The sequence below is a fragment of the Cyprinodon variegatus genome, unplaced genomic scaffold, assembly GCF_000732505.1.
Source record: "Cyprinodon variegatus isolate N-32 unplaced genomic scaffold, C_variegatus-1.0 Scaffold186, whole genome shotgun sequence".
NCBI lineage: Eukaryota > Metazoa > Chordata > Actinopteri > Cyprinodontiformes > Cyprinodontidae > Cyprinodon > Cyprinodon variegatus.
The window spans coordinates 1,060,778-1,085,336 of NW_015150639.1; the positions used below are offsets into that span (position 1 = coordinate 1,060,778).

The following is a 24,559-nucleotide window of genomic DNA, read 5'->3' on the forward strand; positions in this document are numbered from 1 at the left end:
TTAACGAAATATCACAAACTGTTTCATCCTTTAAACATCAGAGCTGTCACTGCTGGGCAGTGCAGACACTCTAACTTCCTGTGGGGCTTTGTTGTAACGCTCGGTTAAAGCGAGCCAAAGATCTCCTACCTAGTTAAAGTTTAACTGATGGGGTGGAGGGATGCAGCTGAGAAGCCATCAATCACACAGACATGTTTGCTGTTTGGGCCCACTGGGCCCAGTGGCACCTAGTGGGTGTCTGCAGCCATTATGGTGGGGTTCATTCCGAAGGGATTTTGAGTGGGGCGTTCAGTGTACATGCAATGTCTATGATGGACGTGGGTCAAGGTGCGTCGCTCTTGAAGCGTTTTAGCGTTTAGGCATTGAGCGCATTCCAAGAGGCAGATGCTGGAGTGGGAAACCAATCAGAATAGCTGATCCGGTAGCTATTGCATTGCATCAAAGCCTTGATTTCTCCTCTTGCACAGATGAAATCTATGAAATTTCATAGATATCATAAATAGTTTTTGGACATATTTAGAGCACTTTAATCATTTTTTAATAAGCCTCTCCTGAGGCTGATCAAGCATCACAAAATAGGAAAATGCAATAGCGACTTTCCTTTGCTGAAGAGCTGCAGCAGTAGAGCTGTCACTCGGGATTTCAAGTACAGTCCGCCTGTATGCTGGGGTCTGCTGCTCAGAACAACAGAATAAAGTAGGATCACAACTGTGATGAACTGACTCCACGGATCACTTTTTTGAGGGATGTACTTTCTTGCATTAAAAACATGTCAAAACTTATTTTTTTCCCCAATCCTCAAAGTAAATTAAGCCTAGCCCCTATCTTGATTGCATCTGCCATTGTACAGATGAGAAGGGCAAAGTAAAACAACAAGGAAAAACCTCCAGATGCGAGTCAGAGGTGTCAGTGCACTGTGTTCGAGGCACGTCAAGAGCATCAAAAACGTCTGACTTTAATGTGTACAAGCGTCCAAGTTTAGGTGTCGGATGCCTTTTTGACGCCCAAAGTGTGCTCGGTGTGAACAAACTTTGAGGCGTCATGCTGCACATTTTCCTTGGAGGCATGACATCAAGTGATGCTGAGGGTATATCAAATCTGCAGCCCTTTACAGCACAACCTTTAAGGTTAAAATTAAAGAAACCATTTGAGCTAAAAAATCATCAAAGTAAAGAGAAGCAGGGCTTTATATAAAATATATGCATCACTGTCGGTCTGAGAATGACATAAGTAAAATGGCATCATCTCAGCTCTCTGAAGAAAATATAAAGCAGAAGGCAGGGGTCATTTCATGATCAGCTTCATAGATGCATCAAAGATCAATGCCGTCAGTGTGGCCCATTTCCAGGAACAGCACTCTCTTCAAATGGATGTGAAGCTAATGAGATCAGCTCATTTCTAGTGAGCTAGAAGACCTATATCAGGCAGCTGGAGAAAGTCAATAAAACGGCCATCACCTGCAAGAGTCTGCAAAGGGTGGACAAGTAAGTGAGCCTTGCAGAAACATCATGCAGAGGCTTTAAACAAAAACAAATGGGAAGAATAAAAAATCTTCTCAGCCTTCAGTCAAACCAACATTTAGTGTCGTAACAGAGGAGAAAGAGAAGAGTGTCTCTTTATAGGAGGGTGTGGGTCATTGAAAGGGTCAGTCCAACGTTTACGGCTCAATAATATATTTTCACCTCATCTTTGATTCATGATTTCAATTTGATCAGCCTAGTTTTTTTTATTTTTTGTAGAATGAGTTCAGGGTTCAACTCTCACAGTGGGACATTTAATGTATCCCATCAGACAGAAACTGATGAATCTTACTTTTTATTGCTGTAGCTGTGAGTTTTAGAGGCTGTGAACACCGAGCTAATAATTAGCTGTTGGGACCATCTGAGGAACCTGCAGCAAAAAATACACATCACCTTTCCTTTTAGTGCATACCGTAAAGCTACTGGCCCCTAAATAAAATAAAAAATAAACCTGTAATACAGAATCTGTCAGTGTCTAAATGAAATTCTTCAGTGTTGGTAGAACCAGAGTCCTTAATGGTACACTTCAGTGTAGCGGGCTGCTAAACTGAAGGCTGTGACCACTATGTTGAAATTTAACATGGCATAAGCCAGATTGATTATCTACACAGAATCTATCTGGAAAGGCTCCTGTGGAAAGTGTTTACAAAAGGGAGGGACATTCACTACAGTTCTTCGAGCTGATTGGGTAAATCACCAAGTGGCAACTGCCTCCCACATCAGCTTTTAGCCAATCACAGCAGCATTAGCAGTGGTGACACATCACATTCCAGATTTGTTTTACAACTAGCGGAGGTAACTGATAAACATACGAAATCCGGTAGGGAGGAACGGGCAAACATCTTTGCCAACCAAAAAGCCACAAATCAAATTGTTTCTTTTGGCTTGTTTTTCAAAAAAATAAAAAAAAATATAGAGGTTATTCCAGATAAAATAAACTGAATGTTATATCCACAGGTGCAGCCATGTTTGTTTTGCTTTAGGCTTCTGGTTGTCATCATATGCTGCACTGCATTTCATTGGTTCAAAACATATCAGTACTTGAGGCTAACACATCTATTGGTACCTGGCAAAATGTGTTTTCAGGAGTTTGCAATTTCACAAATCTCACAGCAATTAATCTTGCTTCCAAGCTGCCTGTAAGCTGAATTTAGTTGACTGCGCACATTTTTTATGAGCTAATCAGCACTTTGACTGACATCTAGGCCCCTTTTCCCGGGAATCTGTCCAGGGCACTTTAGGCCCACGGCTGATTGTCAAAAATTACTCTGAAATTAGGCCAGAAGGCTGCAGTGGAAACTGTTTTTAGACTAGCTTACCTCTTTATTTTCATGTATACGTGAGAAACATGTCTGTTTGAGGACTCCCCCCAGCCCTTCAGACTCATTGACTCAGACTCACCTTGAGTGTGCTGTCAGACAGATAAACACATGCACTTCCACTGGGCTAAGAGACAGAGAGCAACCTTTTAAGACAGGGCTCCATGTTCTGAAGGATGCCAGAGGTTTTTTTCCCCCCTAACCAATAAAATGCAGCATCATCGGCGTGTCGGTGCATAGGCCAATCAGGTCTGATGACCCATGTCAATATGACAACTTTAATTTTAATGGTTTATAGAAACATTGCCTTCCAATATGGAGAAAGGATCCAAAGAAATAGGAGTGAGCTTAAATAGAGGCAAAAAAGAAGACACAGGTGCAACAGAGAGGATAAATAAATTTGATTTGCTCTATCAGCCTAAATTTTTGGGGGTACATTTTTTTATTTAAAAATCTTATGAACTTGAATTAATTCTGCTGTGCAAAGTAATGTGGTCTTGCAGAGACACTGACTCTCCTTCTGAGGCAGCAGATGGAGTTACTCTTTGAAGTTCCTTTTCATTTGCTGACCACTTGAGGCGACCAAGCATGAAGCCTGCCTGTGTAACCAACTCTAAAGTTTTATAAAACAAATAAAGCCTATTCACATTCACGCTCGTGCTGCTGAATGTTTGTGCTTTAGTGTTCCAGATCCATCAATGCCTAATGAAGCCAGAGTCAATAAGTACCCATGACCGTGGAAGTGATTTAAATCAGGATTGATTAATAAACACCAGCTGTTAGCAGCTCTCTAACCAAAGTAAAAACATATTTTAAGTCTGAATAGCAGCACTGATGTACCGATCAGGCGGCTGATGATAGAAATTGCCCAATTGCGAGCACTGGCCAGTGAGTCATCAAACCCGAAAGCTCACACTTTATTTGGTCTCAAAAAACAGCCTGTTATAACAAAGTTCAGATAAAGGTTAGGAACAGAGAAATAACAATTGGTTTTGTGGTTGATTTCAGACCAAGATTTCCAAAACCAGACGGATGAAAAAAAAAAAAAAAAAGAAAAAAAACAGCAGAACTCCTTGGCTGTACTCTGCTCAGTACTCCTGCTATCTGATTCAAGGCTCCAACTGTCTCACAGCCTGAATGAACAGACATGTTTCACCAGGTTCTAGCAAATAGTTTATTTCTAAAAAGTTCTTACATCTTAATTTTACTGATCACGGATCCTTAAAACAGCTAACCTTTACCCAGAAACAGCATCGACAGCCGGGCATACACTGTGCGATATTTTCAATTGTTGTACTCAGCGACAGCTCAAACTGTACGACGAAACAGCAGGGTTTAAAAATTCACAGCTAACGATGTATGTTCACACACTGTGCGGCCCAACGCTCTGATGCGACCTAAGGATGGCCGACTGAATTTTAAACATGTTCTTTTTTCTCCCGACCTTACGATTCCTGATCGGGAGGTGGTTGTGAAAGGCTAATGGCCCCTTGTTACCCTACACTACACGACGCAGGAAAAGGCTGAAAGTCAGGCCGATCGAAAAATTCTTTCAAGCCCAAAAAGGGCAAAAAAATCATACAGTGTATCCCCTGCGTAACAGACTGATTTCTCAGTGAGCTCTGGTTATGGTATATGTGCTCAAAATGAGCTTAAACCTTCCAATTTCTGATTGATTTGAACTCTACCTACATTATGTGACCTGGAGCAGAACTTTTGGTTTTAAGGTCAATATTCTTTTTCTTCTTTGGCAGCGAGATTACCAATGTATTACAGGTTTAAGTGAGAAAACTGAAAGCACAGATCAGACCTCATACAAAAGCAACAGTTGGTATCAGTGGCTAAAAGGCAGATCTTACATAATATACATTTCTATATCATTTACCAATGATTAAAACAGCAGTAGAATTTTAACCTTAGATTGAGAAAGAATAAGAGAAAAGAAACTTGGAGCCGCTGGGTTTACTCATAGTGATCCTGATTATCTGCTGGTCCTGTAGGTTTTCTGCTACAGGTCCAGCGCTATATAAAAAATGATTAGATTACCTTGGTCTCTGTAAGCTGTCTCTGTAGGAGATGGAGGGCCTCGGTGTGTCCCTTCTCACTGTCCTGCAGCGAAGCCAGCTGGTCCTTCATCTCTCTCTGCAGCACAAACAACAAACCAATAATCAGAACAGAAATGTGTCTCAACAACTAAACTCAGATCGAAACTCAAACATCTTATTTTCTTTCCTGTTAATCTTAAAAACAAACTTTTACTTTCAGTCTCTGATTTGTATATGTAGAGGTTTTTTAGAGGTTTAAAATAACAGCTGGAAGACCCTTCCTGGCGACTCCAAATCCTGCTGTATTAAGATAAAAATCATATTAGTTGTGTAAAAGCTCAGTTTGATCGGATATGAGGCATCAGAGATTTTATCCTCAGCACCAAAACAAACAACCCAGACAGAGAGCGATATATGAGAGAGAATATGAAATCTCTGAAGATTTCAGGCAGCATGATAGAAAACTGGGTCTCATCCCAAATCAGACAGCAGCAGGTAAAACCTTCCCTGAACATCACCTCCAAGTGAGCCTGAGCCAGGAAACAGATGCAGAGATTAAAGCAATGAGTAACCAGGAGGTGAAATCAATGCATGCTTATAGACAAGGCATGCATGCCCTGTCTTTATTAAACAATTTCTAAAGTGAGAGATCTTGCTGACAAAGAAAGATAAGGGAACCCTCAAAATCCCATAAGATGAAAATCCATTTTGCAGAAAAGAATTCATAAAAGCTGCTCTGTTATCAAATATATTTAGTGGAATTATAGAGAAAATATGAAATTAAATCCTTAGTTGTTAAGCCCAAAAAAGATAAATGAATTAAACTGAACTTTTTATAAACTGCAGAGAATAAATGATTGCCCTCACCAAGTTTGTCTTTAGCAATACATTATTATTGTCATTAATACATTATACATTATTATTATCATTATTTATTTCCTGCATATCGTGATGATATCAAAGCCCAAGGAGTGCCTCTCCTTTCTCATTCTTAAAGGAAGATGGTTTTAAAAGACAAATGGTAAAATTAAGTGAGTTTATATTTACTTTTATAGCTGTACAGGACAATCATGGCATTTCACACTGAAGTGTTCTTATTGTGATTTGTTCTGCTAATGGAAGACCGATATATATAAAATGTTAGGTCAGGTTCCTGTAACAGACAGAAACGGCAAAGCTATGATTGGTGTATAAAGGAAGGAGCGTGACTCCCCATGTTAATGACTGGAGTGTAGCAGGCTCAGTGAGCTCATCGCTGCACATTTGTCTGCAGCAGGTCTTTAGCTGCTCCCACAGTGAGGCAGAGCAATGCTGACAGACTGGCAATAAACATTTTCCTTCACTCTTTTTCAGCAGGCTGGCTGGTCAGGAAAAGGTAACTTTAACCACTGCCCACAAACACAAAACAGACATATTAACAGGAACTTAGCAGAATGTTATTCAACCCACATGCCTCCCAATTTTAAATGCAAAATATGTTCTTGCAAATGAACAGCTCCTAACAACTTTAAATGGGAACACGGCATCTGGATTTAAAGAGGCAAAAAAGGCTTTTATAAAGAGTAAGAATCAACCTCATTGGTGCCATTATCCCCTTTAAAGTCCTACACCTGCTCTATAGCATGGAATTGCATAATCCTATAATCTCCCTAGAAGCAAAATGCACCCTTCATATGGAGATTTTACTGGAATGAGATTTCTAGCACAGGGAAAAAGCAACAGCTTTAGTAAGATACACTAAAAGAAACAGTCCTGAAAATGCACACAGATATGGGATGTATGTCCATCCATCAGTAATCTAAAAACGTAAAACACAGGTAATTTAAAGCCGGTGCGAGTAAACATTAACAGCAGAGTATGTGTGTCTGTTATGTGTGATGAAGCCTCTCCCTCCTGTCCATCCAATCTGACCAACAAGAGTCTGACATGACATTTCCCTAGGACGTCAAGCTGCAGGAAATGGGGGTCACGTCTAAAGGATTATAAATCTAAAACTCATTTCATCCTGCTGTCATTTCCTTCCTCCTCTCAGCCTTCTCTCTACCGAAGAGCCAGCTGCTGCTAGGTAGATATACATAGAAAACACGAATAAGATAACAGATCCCCCCCCAGGTTCCTTAATAAAAAACTGCACAAGACTTAGAAACCTGTATGTAGCTGTTAGAGCTCTGAGATTTATTATATCCAGCAACTTTACTGCCAGCCTCCACCAAGAGCTAAATAAAAGTACATGTGCCACAGCCTGCATCATTAAAAACAAACAGCACAGGTTGAACCTTAATATACTGTATATCTCATTCGACACACAACACAGAGCGACTCTGTCCTCTAATTAATGTGGGACCTTTTATATCTGTTCACTGCTAGGTAAACATAAAATATCCAGTAGAATTGATAGGTTTCATAAAGTCAATTTGAGACATTAGTCAAAAGGTCATACATCTGTAGCAGCTATAGAGGGAAATAGGAGATCTACAAATAACAGCAGAGAAAACTCATCTTCCTTGACACTATACATCATTATTCATATTCTCAATATATTTTAATAAAAGAAGAAAATAAACTGTTTTTTTATCAAATGATAGTTTTACTGGGGCTGCTCAGTGGAGCAGTGGGTAGCACTGCTGCCTTGCAGCCAGAAGATTCTGGGCTCGATTCCAGAGCATGTTCTCCCTGAACATGTGTGGGTTCTCTCTGGGTACTCCCGGCTTCCAAAAACATTACTGTTAGGTTAATTGGCTTCTCTAAATTCTCCTTAGGTTTGAGTGAGTGCATGAATGGTTGTTCATCCCGTTTGTCTCTGCGATGGATTAGTGACCTGTCCAGGGTGTACCCCGCCTCTCGCCCGCAGACAGCTGGAGATAGGTACTAGCACCCCTCGGGACCCCACTCGGGACAAGCGTGTCAGATAATGGATGGATGGATGGATAGTTTTACTGAGAAAGCTCCATATATGCTTTAATTGCAGTTTTCCGTTTTCTACAGGCAACATTCAAACTAGTCCTAAGGCCTGTTTTACAACCTGGGACTCAAATTCTCAACTATAATTTGGTCTAACCTGAGGTTGGAAACTGAGTTTTTGGTTTCACAACAGCTGATGTGAGTTAGTTTAATCAACTCTGTGTGGGTCCACACAGAGTTCAGCATGTGCGTAACAAGTATGAAGAGCCATTATCGGTCAAGCTCTGATTAGACTAATACCACTACAACAGGCAACAGGAAATCTCTATTTCACACCACTGGAACTAGAGATTTTAATGTTGATTGAGGAAAAAAATATTGGAGAATATGCTTAAAACCCAGAGAAACAGCGCTAAAGCTGCAAAAGAAAGGGAGATGGCAAAGGAGAGGATTGCTGCTTGAGTTAAGGCATAAATTTGCAGTCTGTTATGGCAGGACGTTGTTACATCTATTAAAATCACATTTCTAATCAGAACTGTTTGCTAGCAGAATCTAAATTTCAGAGAGTAAAAAAATATATTTTACTAGTAAGATTTTGTTTTATATACCAGTTCTGACATTTATCAGCTTGACTGAATATGTATTTATATCTGAAATACATTTCTTCCTAATCAAATAAATATAAATTGTGACAAAAAAAACGGGGATAACAATATCTGAATGCTTATTTTAGATACAAAGAATGTTATTTTGTTTCAAATGTTCATTCTGAAAAACATGCATTTCAGACATCAAAAATACACATTTAGACAAACTAATAAGAAAACATCCTGCTACAGCTAATTTTAATCACATTATGAGGGAAAATTAGTTTACCGCTTGAATGGAAGTGGATCAATGTATTTTATTGAGGTGAAAATAACTGAGGTAACTCACGTGGGTGAGTTGCACCTGTTAGCAGGTGAAGGTGGAGTATAAAAAACTTTCAAACACGAAGGACCTGTGCATGATCCTCATTTGCATCTTGTCTTCAATTATAAAGTAAATGCTAAGTGGCTGTTTGACTCTGCAGTTGTTTTGTATAATGCCGTTATTGCACACATCAAAGTTTTCTCATTTCATGTTCTATTAAATACCTGTTGAAGAAGTCTATGTAATGCTGTTAATGTGAGGTCAGATAAGGTCGTGGATGTATTCGATGGATTGTGAGATGAAATGGTAGAGCTCATAAAGATAACTCTCTGAATATAAAAGGACATCTATATAAGGCCTGAGAACTGTTTCCCTATAAATATTTAATTCTGCGAATTAATGCCGGCCATTCGTTAATTGGATTCTGGTCAAAGGGACATGCTATATTTCTGTTTTGTAACACCTAACGTCTCCAAAAGACCTAATGAATGATTTTCTTTTTATTGATCGCACAAAACTATGACAAAAACTTTCGTGACTAAATCTGGAAATACAACAACATCGTTGCTTTAAGGATGCGGAGACTGACGACAATTAGTTTATTGAGGAAATCCTGCTCTGGGCCCAGTTATCTCTGTGCAGAATGTTACTACGGTAACAAAAATAGAGGTTGAGGAAACCTGGTTTATAAAATGGGCCTTCGATTTAAGTGAGCTCAAGTGAAACTTTTATTTTGTCAATTACAGAGACTGCATGAAAAAGTGAAGTAATATCTGATCAGTGCCATTTTCAAGACAGTAATACCCTTTTAAAATCAAAGGACAATGGGCACAATCAAGGAATGCTGGATACTGATACCATACCAGGGATGGATACTACCTGCATCAAACTTTGAAGCAAGACCAAAAAAAACCTTATCAGGTGACACTAGTGTCAACAAAGAGCAGGGATAGATACTTTTTACTTTCTGGTCAACAACAGGTTTTAAAATGTTGCCTGGTCGAGTAGGTGTTCATTTTAGCTGCAGGTTTAAGATGGTACGATTAGAAACACCAGCTTGGATCATTCTAACTTTAAGTAAGCAATCTTCGAAAATCAGGGGCAGGGCTCGGTGTTAACCATTGCCCGATCGCCCGGGGCAAGTACTTTTTATTGTCGGGAGAGTACAAATTTCATTGCATTTGCCCGCGGGCAAGTGCAGTGATCGCAAAAAAAATTATCTATCACTCAAAATTACTTTAAAACCACCGACATTAGCTGAAAACAACCCAGCCGGCGCCATTTTTGTTGTTTTGTACACATTCTCGAGTGATTTGAATAAGCCGCGAGATTGTCCGCCAGATGGCGTGATTTTTGTCAACCTAGCGGTAATTTTGATGTAGTTACCAAAACGACAAACAAGCTAGAAAGCGCTATCATATGGCAGTCTTCTGTACAGTGGTCATACATTAAAAAATGTTCATTATTTTTTTTCTCTCAGACATTGGAGCTAAACATGTTAAATTGGTGACCTGTTATGTTATTATTATTGTCTTGTTGCTGCATTTATTTTGTCAGGGAAAACTAATCCTGAGTCAGTTAAAAGTCAGGGAATTCTGAAATTATGTAAGACTGTGGAAACCCTGTATAAAATAACTATGTATAATGATTCTCTAGAAAAGTCACATTATATTAATAGTATTATCTTGTATAAACATACCTTGGCTCTAAAATAAGTTATTCATTTGTGACATTGACTTCTATCTTGTGATTTATCTTAAGTTTTTAACCTGTCAAGTTTTTTTGTTTTGTTTTTTAGATTTTTAACATTACAATTTGTATTTTTACCAAGCACACAACAGTTTAAAGCAAAGTTTAGTTTGAAAAGAATGTGCAGGAAGGATTGAAAGGCATGTTAACACGGTAATGTAGGCTTGAGTTCATTATCTGAGGCATGCATATACACACCAGGAACCTGTAAAATTAAAAAATATTGAATTACAAAAAACATTTTAAAAACAAACATGTTTCATTGATATATATACAAAAATGAATACTAGGAACTATATATATCAAACGTTATACTGGGCAAGTAAAATTTGTTTCTGGGCAAATGAAATATGAAAGTCACTTGCCCGAAGGGCAAGTGGTAAAAATCCTTAAAGTCAACCCCTAAGGGGGGAAAAAAATCGGAAAGGTTGAAAAAGAAAATCAGACAAATTAGTAAAAAATAAAACAAACCACTTTATTTGGAGATATATAGATTAAATATTCAGCACTTGCCACTTCGCTTAGCTCTACTGCCAACCGTCTTGCTGGTAACCTGCTGAGAAGTGACAAGCTTGCGTGTGTTCCTGTCTGCACAGGTCAAGGACCTTCACATCACTGAATGTCTCACTAAGTGGAGTCTCAGAACAGTGACAGATTGACAGCAGAAAAACAAGCAACAACCCTCCATACGTCTATAGCGACTGAAAAAGTTGAACATAGAGGTGATGATTCTGAAGGCAAAATACAGAGAATGCAGCACACATGGCTTTCATAACAGCTTAAAGTGTTTATGTTATCCTCTGTATATACTTGGCAAAAATAAAATACCCTTGAGCAATGTTTATAATAAGGTTGCAAATCCAAAGATACAAGATCAATTGTTTGAAAGAAATTCACCTATCAAGTGTAATTTTCAATCAAGCAATTAAATAATCCAATCTACCTTTGTGTTATATTAAAGGGACAAAGAGGTAGTTGATGCAATGTTCATGTTTTAGCAACACATATCTACCCTTACATCCAAGTATGAACTGATGGCTGTTTAGACGTTTTACACTCTGCAGCTTTTTGAAATATGCACTCACTGCTGTAAGTGATGCTCCTAACTGGTTACACCCTTCTACCCAGTTTAAAATACTGAGTTTCAAAGAAAGGTGTAAACCTCAAAAATGTGCTAAAACTCTTCTGTCCAGGTTGATGGGAGATGAAATTAAGAGCTTTTCAGGCTGCAGATAGAGTAACACTTCAAAGAGAAGCCCTCACATCATTAGTCAGATGAAGAACTAAGGGATCAGCAGCTATGCAAGCAGTGGTTGGGTTCACTTGGCTAATAAAACAAAGAAAATAAAACAAATGAACCCTTCAATCTATACCCCTATGCAACTTTTAATGGTAATCACAGACAAAAGGCAGGATAACAAAAATAATGCAGTGTCAGACTCCGAGCTCTGGTCTTCCTGGTTAATGTAAATAGGTTCAAGCTGTGCTTTACATTCCAGAGTGATGTTTTTTCTTGCATCAGCAGAGGCTGCAGTCTCTCGGGGGGGGTGGGGGACCACTGTGTCCACCAAGCCTGAGCTCAGCCATCACAGCAGGCCGGAGACAGCTGAGCTGACTAAGCAGTCCAGGCTCAGAGGTCTGGAGGAAAGTTACACTATTCCCCTTTAACATCTAACCTAACAGATGTATCAAGACCAACAGAAGGGCAGATGAAGGGAAAAAAAAAAAAAGAAAATGAGACCATTAACTTCAAATTAAAATATTGGGTAAAAATACACTCATTAACTCATTGTGCTGTTTGTGTTTTCCTTTTGCATGGAACAAGGTGGAGGGTTCATCAGCCTAATGAAGCTGCAGCTGTGTGCCGTTAAGTCTTTCATCTAGTTACTACTGCCTTCTTCCTAATTGATCTTCGGTGCAGGTCGCTGCTTTAATACTTGTTCCCGTTTTCTTTTAAGACTTGTTGCTCTTTTATATTTTTTTGAAGGACAAAATAAAGCTACTTTTAACTTTTACTAGCTTAGTCTGTCTTACTTCTTGCTGCAGCCTCGAAGTCGGGTAGTGACGAGTGCAGAATCATCAGTTTGAAGGGGATCCGTCATAATCAGCTGTGAAGTTAGTGAGGTGCTCCTTATTTTGTGAATAATTTGTAAACTCTTTTTTTGGGGAGAGACAGTGACAAGTAGCAGCTGTTCTGTTGAGGTTGTGTGTTTTTTTTTCCACCGAGTGCCCGTACATGGCTGTGGTAAGTGGCGGCTGTTCTGTTCCGTCAGGCTAAAGAACAGATTCACTTTAGGATTTTGTTGGTTGTGGATTTTTTTGTGTTTTGTGAACCAGAGTGAAGCTCTAGATGTCAGAAGCCTGACATCTAGGGCAGCAAGTGAGGTGTTGGTGCAAAGAACCCACCGCAAGTAACGTCCGAGGATTGTGGGTTATATTTGGTGTGGTTAGATTCTGGTTAGGCGGTTAGAGGGACAGAGCTCTTGTGACATCACATACTTTATGGGGCACTGCAGTCGCTCAATGATAAGATTTGCAATCTGTTTTTTTCTTTCCATTTTTCTGAATAATTTATCTTGACTAAACATCTGTGTGAGCTAGCATGGTGGCTATAGAGGTTTTTACTTTTTGAGTGATGCATCAGAGAAGAAGCCTAAATGCTACACACATGATTAGTTGCTGAAAATGATCAATAATTTTGAATCAGTGGTCAGTGATTAGAAGTCAAAAGATGGTATTAAATCAATCATTAAGGAAATCCCGACTGAATAAGGAGTGATTAAATCTGGTAAGGCTGCCAGTCCGGTGCCTGACACCATTTCAACTCTTGCTTCTATTTAAACAGCATTGGGAGTCGTTTCTGCTGCGGACTGAGACAATACATACTGTAGGAAATTTGAAGTAGGAGACATTTTCATCAAACATACAACAAATAGGTGAGGAAGCATCCATGTTAGATGAGACACCTACCTTGAGCAAACCCCAAAGTACCAGACATATAAATTGTTACATAATTCACTTATAAAAAGCAAACTGAATTAAAAATGTTGCTGATTAAAATATCTTAATGTTCAGTTCCCTCAACTATTAGCAAACAAAAACAATATCGAACAACTTGAATGTAGTTTTTTTTTTTTTTTTATTTACTGCTGAAGGACCATTTTACTATGAGACCAAACATGCAAGGCAACTGAAATCTGACAATGGTTTACAACATGCTTCAGTAAGCTTAAAGCTGTTGTGCTCAAGATCACTTATACTATTCAAGATCATGTCTAAGAGCAGAATGTCACATATATTCAATTTAAAAATCTATAATTTCCTTAATTTTTTATTTTTATTTTTTTATTTACACAGATGGAGAGACAAAGCAAGTTTGTCACTTGCCTTGAAACAGTCCTTTCCATTGTTTTTTAAATAGCGGTTTGGAAATGCAACAATGCAAATAAGCTATTTAAACACAGGCATGACGACATAGGTATTAAGAGATGAACATTGGAGAATCACTGGGGAAAAGTCTGAGATAAATTGTACATCGAAATCGGAATCGATTTGGTAAGCTTTCAGTCCAAAAAACCATCTTTAAATGCAAAAGACTGAGCCTGAAAAACCTTCAAGACAGCAGCTTGATGGAACCTGGTTGCATCTGTTGAACTGCACCCATCATCAAAGTAATTTCATCAACAAACTGCTGGGAATTTTGAATCAAACAAAAAATGTGTCACATTTCTGAAGATTTGAACTCCTTTAAAGGGTAGGTTAAAAGAAGATCAATTAAATGATAAAACGGAAAGGTCACATCTAATCACCAATGACCCCTCTCACCTACAAATGTGATAGCAGTGAGGGCATTTGGAAAAAGCTGTTAGTTTATCTGCTGGCTTTCACCTGTCCTCTGAAAATGGGGCACGTCATGTAAATGATAAATGTTTGGAGGCTGCTGCTCCACTTCCTGAAAGGAGAAGGGACACAGTATGCAAAAGCTTTATTCAAACCATGGACATCTAAAATAAAAACTGCAAATCTGTTGGACTATATTTATTCTAGATTTATAATCCCTGATCTGCTGACCAAGGTCTACAGTGTCTGCACACCAAGCTGAGGCAGGGAAAGGACATTACAATGCAGCCAACTAAGTTGATGAATGAGCTGTTTAAGACCCTTCAGGGTTATTTTGGATAATCAACATGTTGGACGAGAAGTTAGTGCTGGAGATGAAATCACAGGCGTTTAATGGTAATAGTAAGGTTGCTTCTTCTGCCTCACTCACCGTGCTTTACCTTCAGCCTTGAGGCTTTTATAGCTCATCCTTTGCTGCCTGCCGAGTGGCTTCAAGATTTGTATTCACAACGTTCCCAGGAAGCGCAATCTTTTTTACAGCTGAATGGAAAATCTGACAGGTGGACATTTCAATTTGTTACAAGTTCATTATAAAATTTTTAGGAAATATTCTGAGGGTAGCAACCAGTTCAGTCCGTTTCTCAAGAGCAATCGGTCATAGCCGTCAGGAGTGAAGGGCTAATTTTGGAGAGGGTTATACATCATCTCGACATGAAACTCATGAAGGAAAAAAAAAAACTTCCTCCAGAATATACTATAGCAAAAACCAAAACAGACCCAGGTTACTGCATTTGTTACCACCCCTCTAACAAAGTCTAAATAGCTGCAACAATCATATGATTTTACTTGTTTAGCTAAGAGCAGCACGCAATAAGTATTTTCAAGTAGCCCAGGCTTTATGATCTTAAACTGTAAAAAGAACAGCATTGAAAGACTGTTACAAAAAAATCTAGAATTTCAATAAGCTTAAATTCAATTTCTTTAGTTTTTTAACAAGATGGGTTTATTTGAGCAACATTTACTATACATAAGATAAATCATCATATATAGGAAAAAACAAAAACAGAGATGATATCCAAAACTGAAGACAAAAAAAAACACACACACACAAAAATATAAAAAATATTTAATTAGTATTTAATTAGAAAATAAACAAAATATACCAGCAAAAGCAAGCAATGAACTGATGGCACAACGGCTAACCTTTATGAGTGAGCTGATATCAGACATTGCATTTTTTATACCAAGAAAAACATGACTTATTTTTTTCCCCCACAATAAGCTCAGACTATTTCCTTTATTTATATTTCTAACAACCACTGGTGGTGTTGTAAAATGGGAGAAATGTTTTATTGCTCAATAATCTGAACTATAAGTCATCATTTGGATGCCGAATAAACAACCATCCAAGAATGGAACCTTGAGGAACCCCACATGTTATGTCATTTGGTTGTTATAAATTCAAGCTAATAAAGTGGTTCTGGTCCATGAAATTAGATCTGAACACAATACCAAACAATGACATCCCCTTTTCCAGTCTATCCATCATGAACATATAATTTACTTTACCCAATGCATCACTCCAAATCAGCTATGCCACAGTAAGATTTTACCTACATCTCTGTCAAGAGACGTTTTTTCAAACAAGAGATTTCCCAATGAAAGTTTTTTCATTTTTGATATGTTGACCAATATCATCATTGACTCGATGGTGTTTTTATGACTCCTTTTGTACTGTGGAATATTAGAAAAGGCTTGTTTAAAAGATATTACTCAAACCAAGAAGAATAGTCAACAACAATAGGTATGCAGACGGCTGGCCATTTATTATTAACCAATGGGTTACATAAAGAAGCTTTTTTGCTTTTAATGGAACAGTGCATTTTGCTCAAAGAATTATCTTTGCAAAACATATTTGATTAGAAACTGGCTTGTAATTACCCTCTTTCCAAGACATTAAAAGGATTTAATAAAGAACCATCATTGTTCAACAAACAATAGTGTTAATCAGAAAAAAACTTAAGATTAAATGAAAAATAAGATTTTCTAAATTTCCCCAGTGAAAAAGGTTCAAGACTATCACCACATAAAACAAAATATTTTCCACAGATTATTTACTTTACTGCAGCTAACAGGAGAGCCAAGATATTTAGTACAAGGTCTGGGGTCCGCTCAAAAAGGCAGAACATTAGCTGCTCACAACATAATACACCTGGTTGTTAGCACAGAGGGTGATGCAAGGTTTCCTGAATAGATGTTAATGTGATCATCTAAACTGGTCGAGGCTGGAATCAAAGGATTAATTATAATGAAAAAAGGAAGCTGCCAAAAACAAGCAGGCGATTGCACGCTTAAGCTTCTCAATATTAATTGAGAAACATTAAAGCACAAATGGATTTCTGATTATGTAGACCTCTTTCATTATGTTAATAAGCCGCATGTGCTTCTGATCAATGAGGGATGAAAGGAAGTTTAAAGCTATAAACGTGTTTGATGTTCTTTTACTTCAACAAGCTGCAGTCCAGAAAACAGGATTAAAGCAAATGTTTTTAGTGCAGCATTTCATAGCCTTGAGAATTAATGTCTTATGGCTGACAAATCCTTTCAGGTAATGTAATTTAAACAGAAACTTATATTAGTGGTTTGGCAAGAATGTATTTGATTGTATGTATTTGATTGGTTGTTCTGGATTCCTTTCTGAGCTAAAGTGCCAGTGATCAATGAGTTCTTGGAGTAATTTTTGTAGGTCGGCCTTTCCTGCAAGGGTTCTGGATGGTTCCATGTTTTCCTCATTTGTGTGCAAAAAGTTCTCACTGTTTGCCAAGCAGGATAGAGCAGGATAGAAAACAATTAGTTGTTACTGCTATACACAAGCATAAAGAAGGTCACTCTTTCATTAATGGGTGTTTATTGAAAAGTTTTTTCCTGTCTGACCCATGATATTCTTGTAAAAATGCTGCATAGCTCCAACAAAAACAGACCTGAGGTCTACCTTAGTGGGAGCTACGCAAGCACAGTTGCAGAGAATCATGTGAGGTCTAACCGACATGATGCATTTTAATCAGATGTAATGGCTACAACTATATAATATCTGACTTTCCATTGGATCAGACCCTAAACAGTGTCCTGGGTGTTCTGGCCTAATTATTAATGCTTGTCTGATAACCTGAAACGTTTCAATGGAGTGGCTACATTTTCAGTGCATCACATTTGATGAAGGAAAAGAAATTGCCTTTGGCTCTCCATTTGTTGGCAGGAAGAAACTTTAGAATAAGTAATACCTGTTCTAGTCTACATTTGCATTATTCTGAGGAGATTTTTCTCATGGAGTGAAAGTTAAACAGCCGTGACTCAGAGAGAGAAGAGACTCCCTTACTTTCTGCACAGTGTGGTCTTTTTCCTTTCTCCTATTTCCCCAAAGGATTGATTGACTGAGAGGCAGTGCTTATCTGGAAACCTAACCAACGGCAGGTAAGGTTTCAGCATAAATTACTGAGGTGATAGAATAGTGAAACAAGTAGTCATTACCAGGCAATACAACAAAGTAAGCTTTGCTGTAATGGAAATTAAAGATACTAAAATGTGCAGATTTAAATAAATAAAATAAAAACCATACCCCCTCTACTGGATTTTGGGTTTCAAGAATTTACAGCATTTATTTAATGATGATAGATAAAAGCAGCATTGAACTATGCAATCTTAACTACTGATATTATAGAACTGAGAAAACTAAAACTTTAATTTCAAACAACTGGTTTTTTATATTTTCATCAGATGACAACGGTGACTTAAAAGCATTTCTGGGTCAGTTGACCCCTCTAATAATCTATAGGCATTCTTTCTGTGGTTTCTTACCTACAAAAAAATTACAATGAAAATTGTTTGCACTCATCTACTTTTACTGATAAATCTGACTGATTTTCTTAGTACTTAGTTCTCATTAATTACGGAGATTCCTAGATCCTCCAGAATGGTTTCATTGATTTACTTTTTTTTTTCTCGACAGTAATAACATTTGTAATAAACTACTTAAATAAACCTGACTTGAATTTAGCCTGGTTAAGGCTTATAAAATATAAAATATGATGACTGCTGATCTAAACAAAGTATACCTAAAGTCAATATTAATACTCCTCACTGACTTGTATATAAAATATTTTAAATAAATCATATTTCTTCTGACTTGAAGTAATATAAACATTTTTGAGCAACCCACAAAGAGTCCTGATTTACATCCAACAGAGAATTATTGATTAAGGTGAAGGTATGGAGGCATTCCAACCTAAAAGACTTGGAGCTCATCACTAAGGTGTTCACATTACTGGTGGTAACCTGCAGTAACATTAATGGTTTGATTGCTGTAATGTCAAACACTTCCATTGTTCGAACGATTTTCAATGCAAATTATCTTAAAATAAATAACATTTAATCTGATCCTCTTTTTACATGGTTTTCCCCCATTTAAAAATACCCATCTAAAAAGGGTTAACTCTATATATCATTGATTTGAGTTTTATCACTACATTTCCGGCCAAAAAATTATACATAAAATGCAGACAAATTACTAAATCATCAGTTTTTGGAGGAAAAATCTGATAGCTTTTAATTGTAAAGAAGACTTTAAGGAAGGAGACCATTTACTGCAGTTTCCAAAAACTGAAGTAAATTATGGTCTTAGGAAAACTATTACTAAAATGTCAGTTCTTTAAAGACCAACATCTTTAACAGGTTAGTTGAACTTGGTCAGATAAAGTTGTTGTTTTATTGCGGCTCTGGGTTGGGGGGCACACAGGGGACACACCAGAAATGTTTAATGCCAGGAAGTTACCGAGCACTGGTATTTTCATTACAGATCTAATACAACATCCTATAGGACTGCATGTTGCTATTTTTTCGGACAACTGTTGCTTACTGATGGTCTCTTTTTCTGCCACTGCACAGTTAAACACTGTTAAAGTTAGAAGGCCATACTGAAGGGAATTAAGTGTCCATCTGAAAGTCTCCTTTTTGGTGGCAAATCAAAGCCCGAAACAAGACCTGAGCAAACAATTAGGCAAGCAAATTGAAATGCTTCTTGACCATAGCAGGAGAAGGTGAACAGATTAATGTTCTCAGGTGGGTTTTAAATGTTAAGACTCAGAAAAAACTCTGGATATCTCCACATTTTGAGTTTCTTACAGATGGCAAGTTTAGATAAACCGTTGAGCCTAACAATTTCCAAACAATCAATTGCAACCATTAACAGAGAACTGGGTTGGCTCAATGTTTTTTCCAATGGCTTATCACAACTCATTAACAACGAATTCCTTTTTCTACTGCAGTGTGACGTCAGTCAATCACAATTACCAAACACACCCCAAAAAGGCTCTCAGGATTAGTGACGACTACATACTGTCAGCGTGTGAATGTAGAGCCACATAATGAGGGTGAGAGGAAAAAGAAATCCACTTGGATATAAACAAGATGTCTGTGCTGGACAACCAGAGCCCAGATAACTAGTTTATATGCCTTTTTTTCCACCATCACAGCATGGTCACAGCTGGAAACCTTTGTGTCATATCTGGTGTGCGGATCACTGCAGGCTACAGCACGTCACCAGCCCCATCTAAACAAATAAAGCGTGTGCCTGTTTCACTCAGTTCTCTGACTTCACATAAACGTTTACAATATCCACCTCTTCTGTCAAGTCACTGACAGACTTAACAGGCCGAGCCAGTTCTTTTGTATTCATTTTAATTATGGCTGTCTGTCAGCGCTGCAGGTTAATAAATTCCTGATAATTTCCAGTAAAACATCCATGTTCCTGTTTTAGATTCAGCTCAAACAGTCAGCAGAAGTTCAAATCAAGAGCAAATAAATCCCCAGCTAAACAGAAATCCCCTGCTGCATTAGGTGCCCGCCACTGCAGAGCACAGCCAACGATAATTATGTTTAATCGTGTTTTCCAATTTACTGGTGTTGTTTAATGCAAAAGTGGATAAGAAAAATGGACTGTGACATCATTCAGTTCATTTAAAAAACACATTTCAATAATGTTTTATTTCATTTTATCATATGGTCAATTTTGATCAATGTTTGCTTTTTTTTTAATGTGCTGTTAACACATTCATCAAGGACATGGCAATAATTATGCAGCTTTTTGAAGCTTTCATTTATCTGTCTCTTTAGTTTCGATGCTAATCATTACCATAGTGAGAAAAAGCGTAGATACTGTTGTATTTTCATTCCAGTTAAAATTTATCTTTAATAAAGAGCCTTAACAGAGTCTTGGAATAAACAGCCTTTAATGAAAAGTAAAAGTATTTTAGTTTGCTGGACACCAATGTATACAGCTGGCTAAACGCAATATCTGTCTTGTCACCATTGAAATGAACTGGATCAGTGCCGACGTATGAGCACAGAAAGTACACTGCAAAATATGAAAATCTAAATTACACTTTGCCTATGGAACAAGAAAATTTACATTAAAAATAAGAAAAAAGAATTGCATTTTCTTATTTCACATGCATACTACCTAATTACCTTATTTTAAGAGTAAAATACTTCTTTCAATAACAAATCATCTTTTTTACATACTCAAATTAAATTAAGGCGAAATACATTTAATTAAAGACATTTTTACTTATTTCTAGATCATTTTTGCAGTGCAATCAACAGATTTTCTGCTATGTTGTGCCATTTTGTCTAATTTATTTTTACTAAATAAAAGTTTGATAAGATTTATTTAATTGTAGGGGTTTTTTTGTTTTTTTTTTTAGGCCGCAGAGGTTTGGGCTGCGTGCTTTCTGCAGCAGAGAACCGCCGAGAGCCTTTCCTGGAAGGACAGAAGAAGGGGTCTATGATAAACACACCGAGGGGCTCCATGAATTGAATGTCAATTAATTTCACTAATACCTTTCATCAACAACCCTTTTCCAACTATAATTTAATCCGAAGTTTGAAAGAGGAAAATCTCCAGGATTCAAAACTTTCTCCCAGTGACCCATTAAGCCAGATACATGCGTCCCACTGAATGGGAGCTCTAAACCAGAACCCCTATCAGCAGATATTCTAATTAAATCAACTTCAGCGAATCACGAACACTGGGAATTACAAGAGATTACAGCCTGTCCAGCCTAGCCCAGACCTCCTGAGAACAATGGCCTGTAATCCGTCTTAATTCCCCAGCTAATCGACCCAGGGCTCACAGTCCCCTGGTTGCAGAAGGAGTTAGCATCAGCTAGCGACCACCAAAACATCAAAACAAAAAAAGAAACTTCAGATGTTACTCCTCAACCTCATCTTCCTAAGATGAAGAGTGTGCACAAAACCTTACAGGAGAGAAAATGTTTTCCATTTAGCAGTACAATTCTAGAAACCCATTTGTCTGCAAAAACTCTCTGATTATATTGTATAATAGTCCCTTGCATTACAGTGACTCATCAGGGCACCAGTGCCGTTAAAACCTAGATATTTCCAATGAATTATGTTTAATGTCAGTGGCTTCATGAGACTTTGTGAGAGAAGACAGGCAGGAGTAACAAAACCTAAAATAACAGGACCAACTCTGAAATCACCTTCTACATGTTATATCTTCTATCCCTGTCTTTGATGCACTAATGCTGTATATTGGTGTTAATTGAATTACGATGTCAGTGTGTATAAATACCTTCTTTTGAATGCATAGATGCTGCTACATTTGCAATACTTTTAAGAATACATTAGAGATCGATGGCCTTATGAAGCCATCGGCCGACGACACTGTTTAAAAATTAAACATCTTCCATTGCTACAGCAATATGTGAGAAAATCATAAGTCTTAATGACACTGCTGCCCTGATGACCCAATGTAATTCAATGGACTATTAAACTAAATAATGAGAGACATTTTTCATGCAACACAGGTTTCCAGAAAAGGGTTCCCATGCCTAAGAAATCTACTGGTGAATAAAGGATCTTCTGTCCTCCTAAAAACCAGCTGCCAAATATTTTCCCTTATTTTTTTTGGAGTTGGATATCTGTATCATACAGATAGTAAGTGTATAAGTCTGACTCTAAGTGTTTTCAAAATTTGGTTGGATACAAAGACACACGTATGAATGATTTTCACCAAAAGGCTTAAGCTCGAAGAGAGGGGTAGAAATAATGTAAAATTCAAAAAGGAAATAATATTGAGGAAAAACAAGAGTTTATTGAAACACATCCAGTAATTGGAACAAAAACAAATTTCCGAATAATCAAATGAGTTTGTGGGATACAGAAGAATATCATGATAAAAGAGGTTTAACAGATCAAAAATAGGGATTCTGGTTCCGGATAAATGTCCGATTTCCAGTTTGACTTTATGCAACTACAGATACTGCGAGCCCTTTAACAGAAGAGGGAACAAATAGTCAAAAATTATTCTTTGCTTTTATTTTCCTGTGAATATAGAAGTAGAAATAAAAACAATTTATCTTTACTTGTTAAACTACATAAAAACAATCAACATTTTTTAACAACTTTTTTCTTTACGTTTTCACATTTCTGGGAAAAATGTTTAACAGATGGGTTTAAAATCTCCTGAGAGATGTTCAGTTGGATTATAATCTGGTGACTCTCCATTTTAAAAAACTTAAAAAAGATTTTGTTTATTCTTTCAGCTTTTAGATGCATCTTTCCAACCTGGCATTTAAATATCCATTTGACATGAAACAAGACACACGGCGAAATCTGTTCCTTTTCACAGGATGAGCATATATCTAACTTACAACAGATGTGCAGACATCTGACCGACTTGAGTGAAGCGCGAGCTAAATAATCATATAAACAAGACCAAGCACTGTATGTGATTGATGTGGCATCAGCTCAGTCTTCTCTCAAAATGGTGCAGCTGTTTATCTGTTAATCCATCAACAGTGTGGGCTGAAGTAAACACTGCTGCCTGGTTCCTTCCTGCCTCAAGCATCATCAGCTGTATCAGTCATAAGCTGCAGCTTCTTCCTGGAAGGGGTTATTATGCCAGGAACCTTCAAATGAAACATGACTGATTTGACTTTCACAACAGCTTCATGTTGGGGATGGAAAAAAGTCTCTTCACCATGTTGAAATACTGCCAAGCTGAAACGACCTGTTTGTTTTGTGGCTGGTTGGGAATTAACAGGGTGGGGACAGAAGACTAGCTGCTTTCAAAATAAGTGATGGAGAGCAAAGGACCTGCTCCTAGGAGCAGAAAAAGGAGAGCCAAAGGGAGAGATGGCAGCCATGGGTGCCCTTGAAACTGCCTGACTCATTACTGCAGCAGCAGCAGCACTGCCATGCATGGTGATGGGAGGCACAGAGTGAGTTCACAGGCAGGCGCTGAAAGCCTTAGAGTGAACGACAGGGTGTTTTTTATCTCAGCCACCAGGAGAACACATCATAGGCCGCAACGCTCTGTCTCCATTTTCAAATCTTTGACACCAAGAGAAAAAAAGATGAGCAGAAATGCTTGAGCGTTTTAGCATTAACATACTATTTATGGACTAATAAAAATACTGCCTCCATGATTGGAAAAAAATGTAAAATGCATCATTGACTGACATATTTGCTGCTATGTGGGCTTTACCTAAAGGAAAGGAAACGGTCAGCATAACTGTACAAATTTCATTTATTTCCAAGGACCTGTAGTATGGAATGAAAGTATAACCCACAAATATGCATGGATAACAGCAGTCTTCAGTCCATTTCCCCAGTTATCTGCCCCTTTACTGCTGTTAGCTGGAGCAGAAACGCATCTAGAGGGCGAGCAGACAGCATGGAGAGTCTGTCCGGCCCTGAAACACAGAGGATGCACACAGCCCACCGGTAGACCCATCATCACATTTATACCTCAGTGGAAGCTGTGGCTTCCATTATGTCCTCTGCAGGATCTCACAGTCTACTTTTGGCCCAGCTGTTTGGTTAAAAGAAGTGCCTCATCTTTTCCAAACCTAGTTACCACTACAGCAATCTTGGCAGTTTCTATAACAATTGAGGAATGTGAAATGATCTAATTTAGGATTAGTTTTATTGGGTACTAAAATAACCCATAATTATGCCCCATAGAGTTAATAACCCTTAGATTGATTTTAACAACTACCCTTTAGTGTTACATGGTATTCCTGTACTGATAAAAAACGTTTCTGCTTGCTAAATTAGACATGTATCATTATGTATCCAATTAATGAAATCTGTTAGAGGCCCTAGAACAGGCCCTTAAACTGCAAGCAGTTAAAGGACAATGTCTAACAATTTTAACATACATACACATATACATACATATATATATATATAC

General features: G+C 37.8%; 1 protein-coding gene across 1 annotated transcript in view; it reads right to left on the minus strand.

The window, feature by feature from the left end:
• trim62 (tripartite motif containing 62) overlaps positions 1 to 24,559 on the minus strand; it is a 55,424-nt gene that overhangs the window by 16,080 nt on the left and 14,785 nt on the right. Inside the window, exon 3 of the mRNA XM_015379174.1 lies at positions 4,886 to 4,981. Coding sequence (XP_015234660.1) covers positions 4,886 to 4,981 — 96 coding nt within the window. The remainder of the gene's footprint in view (positions 1 to 4,885; positions 4,982 to 24,559) is intronic.